General features: G+C 40.2%; 2 protein-coding genes across 2 annotated transcripts; both read left to right on the forward strand.

Annotated features, from left to right (window-relative positions):
- Window positions 1–1,215: 1,215 nt before the first annotated feature.
- On the forward strand, window positions 1,216–3,694 carry LOC133986040 (glutamine synthetase-like). The gene is made up of 6 exons (XM_062425817.1): window positions 1,216–1,384; window positions 1,548–1,697; window positions 1,823–1,981; window positions 2,138–2,259; window positions 3,067–3,266; window positions 3,367–3,694. The coding sequence occupies exons 1-6, from the start codon at window positions 1,216–1,218 to the stop codon at window positions 3,692–3,694; spliced, it is 1,128 nt and encodes a 375-aa protein (XP_062281801.1).
- Window positions 3,695–4,854: 1,160 nt separating this feature from the next.
- LOC133986051 (D(1A) dopamine receptor-like) lies at window positions 4,855–6,228 on the forward strand. Its single transcript, XM_062425828.1, has one exon. It carries the CDS (start codon window positions 4,855–4,857, stop codon window positions 6,226–6,228), a length of 1,374 nt encoding a protein of 457 aa, XP_062281812.1.
- Window positions 6,229–7,990: the final 1,762 nt, after the last annotated feature.

Here is a 7,990-nt window from a genome sequence, read left to right on the forward strand (position 1 = left end):
TCATATGTTTTGACTTGGTAATTATTATTAATTACATCTTGATGATATTTACTAGCTACTGGTCTGGCAGCTGTCTTTGCACATGACACTTAACTTTGGAAGAGAGATGTTTTTTCTAAAGTATTCTACATTTGTGTTTTTGACACTGCTGTGCGCTACTGATACATGATATTTGTGTGCTGTTATTTTGATTTATCAACCAGGTCCTTTTGTGTAATAAAAGCTGGTTAAAATACATGATAAAGTACATGTCCCCATTTTTTATTTTATAATGATAATATTTAATGATTTTTCACCGCCGCTTTGAAAATGTCCCCGATTTTCATTTCAGAAATCTGGTCACCTTAATGTATCATGAAGCAACATCAGACTAAAGCTCTGGTCTTTGACTTGCAGGGAGTTTTTTTTATATACGTTGACCTCAAGTTTTAGAACTTGGACAGGTGGAAATCTATCCTTGTTCTGTCCAAAGGTAATAAAAATCCTTCTCAGCTTGCTGGATTTAAGTTTGAAAACTTGAAGCTACAGCCAGCAGGAGGAGGTTAGCTTAGTTTAGCACCAGTACTGGAAACAGGTGAAAACAGCTATCCTAGCTTTGTGCGTACGCAACAAAATCCTTCTTGTCTTGATGTAATTTCTGTTGGTTGCCTGGCAACCACCAGATTAGCCAGACTGCAGGTTATCACTGTTGGCCAAGAAAAAGTTCAGCACATAAAACCACAATGTGTTTTTTGCTCTTTGGTTTTTGTACAGAATAAACAAACAAGCTACAACATGTTAATAACTGAACTTTAGAGGTGCTAGTAAGCAGATTGTGTAGTGGAGATTCAAGCAAGCCGAGAAGGATGTTGTTTCCTTTGGACAAATCGAGTGTTGTATTGATCTTCTAATTAATTCTCATCAAGAATAGAGTACACTAAAAGCCAAATGTGCATACCACAAAACTGCAATGTTCCTAGTTTTTGTTGCCTGTCATAGAGTTTTTGCTCCTCTTGTTTCCTGTCTGCTCCCAAAAAGGAATTTGATTGCATGACGCATTTGAATATTTAGCTTTTTTGAATATTTAGCTTTTTTGAATATTTAGCTTTTTTGAATATTTAGCTCTTTTGAATATAATTATATCAGAAGGAACCAAATTGTACTCGCAACACACCTCCAGTGCAGTCAGTTTAGCAGGTGTGAGTGATTCAAAGAGAAGCACTGGAGAAAATCATCATGTCTTTTCTTTCCGAAAGCCTCTGTCTTCACAAGACAGTCAGGAAGCACTACCTGTCCCTTTCCAGTGTTGCAGAGTGCCTGGTGACGTACGTTTGGGTTGATAAAACTGGAGAAAGAGTAAGATCTAAAATCAAGAGTCTGAATGAAGAACCAGCTGGAATCAGAGGTAAATAGATTAATAAACTGTAGTCCCTGTAGTTATTTTTAAAGGGGTTTAGGAACCAATATTGATGTTTTTGAAAAAAAAATTTAAAATACTGTGCCTTCATATGTTTCTGTTTCAAATAACAATGTGTTATTCTAACTTTCAAAATGTTCATCCCTCACAGATATCCCAGAATGGAGTGTTGGCTGGATGATAGATGAGCTTTCAACTGAAGTAATTTTGGTCCCAGTCAGAATGTTTCGAGATCCTTTTTTTCTTGACCCCAATAAACTGGTTCTGTGTGAAGTGCTTTACAACAGCTATGAGCCCATAGGTAACATATTACAGTATTCCCTTATCTTACACTATACACTTTGAGTTTTGCGACATGTAAGAAGCCCAAAGCTGGGTCTGCTGCTCACTCTGATTTTAAACCTTGTGCTTTCCTTTTTCAAACAGAAAGTAATCAGCGTTCAAAGTGTGCTAAAGTCATGGAGGAAGTGAAAGAATTTCAGCCCTGGTTCGGGATGGAGCAGGAGTACACAGTTTTTGGTTTGGATGGAGAACCCTTTGGTTGGCCTTCTCAGGAATGGACATTTACAAGAGGTGAGATAAAGAGTGAATATGTAACTTTTGAACTTCACTGGAAAAAACGTATAGTAAGAATAATGACAGCATTTTTATGATTATTTATTAACATAAATTAAGTGTGTTATGTGATATTTTCAGTGCCAGTACAGATACATAAGATGTTTTTCATTGTTTTATTCCCAGTGTCTTGTGGTGTGGGCATTGACAAAGTGTTTGGAAGAGACATTAGTATCTGTCACTATAAAGCCTGTCTGTATGCTGGTGTAAAGATCTGTGGCACCAATGCCGAGTCATTACCCTCCCAGGTATGAAACACTTGCTTAACAAATATGGAACTATTTTACTAACAAATGTACAAATAGTAAGATTCACTCTTTTTACTACATATTAGATAAGGTTAGCCTCTAAACCTGAGGGAAATAATACTAATCCCAATCAAGATTTCAAACTGCACTAATCAACTTAATAATAATAATAATAATAAAGAACAATGTGTCAAATGACCATGTATTAGGTGAGTGAAGTCACTTGTAATGCTGAACACACAGATAACTATCACCCAACTCATGCAGTTCTCCTCAGCTATAATGATGTTTTTTGTGGTTTTTAGCTCATTATCTTTTGCTATTTATTATTGCTGCCGAAGCTCTGAAAAAGCCCCAAAACCAACCTTACTGATTATGTTACATTAGAAAGTGTTGCAGTATTTTTTCCTTTATTTGATAGTTAGTTATTTGATAGTTGACAGTCGTGACAGATAGGACATTTTGAGAAAGATCAAGGGTGACGACACATGACAAATTTGATCACTTCAGTTTCATATGACAAGTAAGAGTCAGTAAGTATGATTAAAACATGTTTTATGTTAAGAACATGACTACATTGGCATTAGGTGAGTCGTAGTCCAGTGGACCATGATTACACATTATATGTCCATCTCTTACCCCATATTTTTCTGTCTATAGCTACACTGGCACACAGTAGACTTCAGCCCATTGAAGTCAGCCCAATGTTTGTTTGGTTGTACACAAAACCAGTTCAGAATGAAATAATTCCTCAGATTTTTTTATTTTTTAATTTGCACTCTGTGATCAATGGTTTTGTCTGATTAGTGGGAGTTTCAGGTTGGCCCATGTGAGGGGATTGAGATGGGGGATCATCTGTGGATAGCCCGTTACATTCTGCACCATGTGTGTGAAGACTTTGGTGTTGTCGCCTCTTTGGATGCTAAACCCATCAAGGGCATTGATGCTACTTCAGGCTGTCACACCAACTTCAGCACCCTAGAGATGAGGAGCGAAGGGGGGCTTCAGTAAGTATAGAAATACACACATATCCTGTAATCCTGAAGCACAACAATAAGCTATTTAGAAAGAGAAGCATAATGAGGTTTGCTGTCTGTGAAATTACAGGTTCATTAAAGAAGCTATCAGAAGGCTGGGAAAGCGTCATTTTCAGCACCTCCAGGTTTATGATCCACATGGTGGTGCTGACAACATGACTCGTCTCACCAGTCAACGTTCTACCTCCAGTTTCCATGACTTCTCTACAGCTACAGCCTGTCGTAATGTTAGTGTTCGTATCCCTGGCTATGTTAGCCGGAGGGGCTGTGGGTACTTTGAGGACAGACGTCCTGCTGCAAACTGTGATCCTTACATGGTGACGAGGGCCTTGGTTGAAACCTGTCTCCTGGAAGCCACTGGAGAGGATGATAAGGAGGAGGAGACCATGGCTGCTTGAGAGGGGAAATGTATTGAAAACTTTGCTTTGTAGTTCAAACAGCTGAAACAATGAAATTTGTGAATTTTACATCTGCTAAATTTGCAAATTCAAATGCAGAACTTGTATGTTGTCTGAATGGAGCAAATAAATTTTAAGTGAAATGAACATGAAGCATATTATTTCTTCTGGACATTAAAAGTTGAGTCAATTTATATACAGTCAAATATCAAATGTACAATATATAATTAACAGTTCTTAACCCAGCCCAAACTCTCTAAATAATATCCCCCTCGATTATTATATTATCATTATAAAAGGACTAAAAAATCCTCAGGGGACAAACTAGTGATTAGATTCAAAGTCCCTAAATGCATAAATAAACTTTGCAAATAAAGCTGATTTTGAGTTGGGAAATTGCAATTACAGAAGTTGGAACTGTTACAAAATGGTGTGTGACAGGAAGATTATAATGCAACAATTGGATTATCAAAGGTCCTATGCCCAAAGGGAGGTCGTTATTAAGTCCACTAATTTAATTCCAAGGAATGAGCTCAGTGAAATGGGTCCAATTAAATAACTCAAATGGAAAACTGTTTCTCGTTTTTTCACATCCAGTGGCACACTCAAATTCAACTGATCTGAGATAAACATATACATTTTTACACTTGATAAATGATTTCGTTCTCTTTTGTTTTATTTTAAATGTATTGTTCGTTATTGGATATAGAGCTTTTTAACAGCACTTTATTTCAATACTATGATTTATTTTATATAGCCTATGTCTAATAGTAATAAAAATATCCTAATAATAAATTACAATAAAACCACTGACTAATAAAAATAAGATAAAAAAATGTAGGGAATATAAAACAGTAATGCAGAAGAGATCATTTAAAATGACTTGACATGGTATTTGTTTTTCTCAGATAGCAAACTTTGCACAGTTTTGCGCGGCTCTGAGCTGTTTTGTTAGCAGTGAGTACCAGCTGGTGGTGCATGCGGTCCCCAGTAAATCTGCTCTGCGCTCAGAGCAGCATCACAGCTCAGTCCGACAGGACCAGGACGCGCACTTCTGTTTGAGTGACCGCTTTGCCTCGTGTTGTTTTTCTGTTAATAGTACAGATGGGTGGCATTCTTGATCTTTCAGTATAACATATGGTCGCGCGTAAAACCAGGCAATGAACAATACAACCAGCTTGGCACTGTTGGGAGCCGGCAGCCGGGAGGAGTTACCGACGCACCGAGCTTTAACAGGGTGCGTCCTGGCGCTGCTCATCATCTGGACACTTCTCGGCAACTTAACGGTGTGCGCAGCTGTTTGTCGCTTCCGGCACCTGCGTACCAAATTAACCAACATTTTCATCGTGTCGCTGGCTCTGTCGGACCTCCTGGTCGCCGTGCTGGTGATGCCGTGGAAAGCTGTGGCTGAGGTGGTCGGTTTCTGGCCGTTTGGAGGGTTTTGTAAGACCTGGCTGGCCTGCGACATCATGTGCTCCACGGCCTCCATCCTCAACCTGTGCATGATTAGTGTGGATCGATACTGGGCCATCTCCAACCCCTTCCTTTACGAGAGGAGTATGAACAAGAAGGTGGCCTCTGTTATGATCGGCGTGACTTGGACAGTCTCTGTGGTCATCTCCTTCGTTCCCGTGCAGCTGAACTGGCACCGGGCGGAGCTCGGTGTCCCGGCCGGGGAGGACTTGGCACTTCACGGTAAGAGTGTTGATGGGAGCTGTGACTCCAGCCTGAGTCACACGTACGCCATATCCTCCTCTCTCATCAGCTTCTACATCCCCGTTGCTATTATGATTGTCACATACACCCGCATCTACCTGATAGCCCAGACGCAGATCCGGATGATATCTTCACTGGAGCGGGCGGCCGAGCACGCACGGAATTGCCGCTCGGACGTACCTGAATTGTTTCCTCACCTGTGTGCGGAAATCAGTGCCAACTCTTATCAGTCTCAAATCAGGCTTCATCCTAATTATCAGCCCTCTAACCCCTTACACCGCGATCTGAACGTCTCTATCAGAAAAGAGACAAAAGTCCTAAAAACTCTGAGCATCATCATGGGTGTTTTTGTCTGCTGCTGGCTGCCCTTCTTTGTCCTGAACTGCGCTCTGCCCTTCTGTCCCGGACCAGGGGCCCCGGCCGCCGAGCGTGGCCCTTACTGTGTCAGTGAAAAAACCTTCGATGTCTTCGTGTGGATCGGCTGGAGCAACTCGTCCCTGAACCCGATCATCTATGCATTCAACGCGGACTTCAGAGACGCTTTTCTGCGCCTGTTGCGTTGCCGGGGAAGAGGGTGCTGGGCCGCAGTGAGCGCAGCAGTGGAGACGGCGATGGCGAGTAACGAGGCCGGTCACATGAAGCAGGAGAGCCCACTGAACGTGAAGCTAGGCATCTCGTATACTATGAACACGAGGGGGAGCGAGGATAGTGGGAACACCACGGTGACTGTGTTTTCACACAGAGGGACAACTTCGGAGCAGGTGCTGGACACTGAGGAGAGTAACGACAAAGACAGACTGACGCATATACCCATATAGGTGACACACCTGAGGACATTTTATGTTAGAGGTTAGGGAGCAAACTGTGTGCACAACATACATAGGAAGAGGAGAGATTGCCACACACTGAATTTGATCATCTCCTTAACCTTTTAATGATGCAAAGTTTGTCCTACAAACACCCATGTGAACAAAAGCAACAGACAATTAAAGCTCCACCTACAATTAGGAGTTTACATGATAAAAATAACATCCATTATCCCCAAACAATTCATTGTGCACATAAACAGACATAATGCCCTAAAGAAAAGAGCACAGGACATCATGTGTCTTTCAAATAAAAAAAGTGGGGTAATGGGTGCCATGTGATCTCTTCATGGTAGGTGGAGCTGTTATTTTCTGTCTTTATAGATACTATTACTATATTTTTGTACACAATAGATGTTTGCCTGACAAAAATATTTACTTCTGAAATGTTGCATCATTCACCTTTTTGGAAATTTTCATGTGGGCAACCTCTGCTTTTCATTAGCAGGAAGTCAGGCCTGGTTGAAAAGGGCAACAGTGACATACAGTAAGAGATACTTTGAGTAGGTGTTACTATTATTTTTAAGACAAGGTTAAATCAAGTGAGAAAAAAAAGTATTAGTAATTTAATTTGTCCTTTCAGTGGCACTTATTTTAATTATTCTGTAAGAAATAGTCATAACTGACAAACAGACAGACACCTGTATGGTCAGTCTTGAGACAAGCATGGTTAGGTGCACTCACCTTTCTCTCATTCATAGTTTTCTCAGTCTCAGTGTTAGTATATAATTGATGTTATACATGGATAATAACACACTTAATAATTAACATTTCTGTAGCAATTTTCCTAATTTCAAGAAAATTTAATACCAAACAAATAATATTATCTAACCTATTTCACCTGAAAAACAGATTTACCAGTGTCAATAGATATTTTTTGCACAGTTGCTTCCATTCAAAGGCCAGCTTTGCACTCTCCTGTTCCCCATCATTGAGAGAGAGTTATCAGAGGTCAGGATTTCTCTGAATCTCTAGAAATGGGATTATGTAACTAGCTCACATTAGCACCAGTCAGCTGTGCAGCTTGTGGGATGCACTGTTCACTCTGTTTCCCCCTTTCTATCTCCTGAAAGAAACAAACATGAATAATTTGTAAAGGTTGTTCCTGTGAAAGATGCCCTGAACAGTGAGAACACAGAAGCTTTTACAATGACAACATGCAAAAACACAAGAGTGATTAATGCCTATTTAGTAAGGCTGATGCAGGACCAGAGACTACAAAAGTAAAGTTGGAGATGCACAGTCCCATACCTTTCGCTGTGATAACGTTTCTACAGATTAACATCTGTTCATTTTTGTTTGATGAGATTTCCTTGTTGGTGTTTAATATGAAAGTGTGTGTTACAACCTCAAGGAGCTGCAAGCCTTAGTGGAGCCAACAAGAGCACATTGTAATTACATCTTGAGCTACTTAGATATTTGTTGGGGGTTGTGATTACATTGCTATTACAGCATTTAAAATGACCTAACATGCACATTTCCAGGTCCATATTTATATTCTGGGGCTCTACTGGTATGTCTTGGCATGGTTTACAGCTATAAAAGCCTACCTATTTATCTTATTCTGGCCTGTTATGCAGCCCCTCAGTTCAGCCACTGTCTAAAAGAGCTCCTGTCACCTTAAGCCCCCTCTCCCTACCAATAGTCGGATTTGGCTGCTTTTCTTAGTTCTTTACTCGGAATATAAACTTATAAAATACATACATGTTCGAGC

This window comes from Scomber scombrus, chromosome 2 (assembly GCF_963691925.1).
Source record: "Scomber scombrus chromosome 2, fScoSco1.1, whole genome shotgun sequence".
Lineage (NCBI taxonomy): Eukaryota > Metazoa > Chordata > Actinopteri > Scombriformes > Scombridae > Scomber > Scomber scombrus.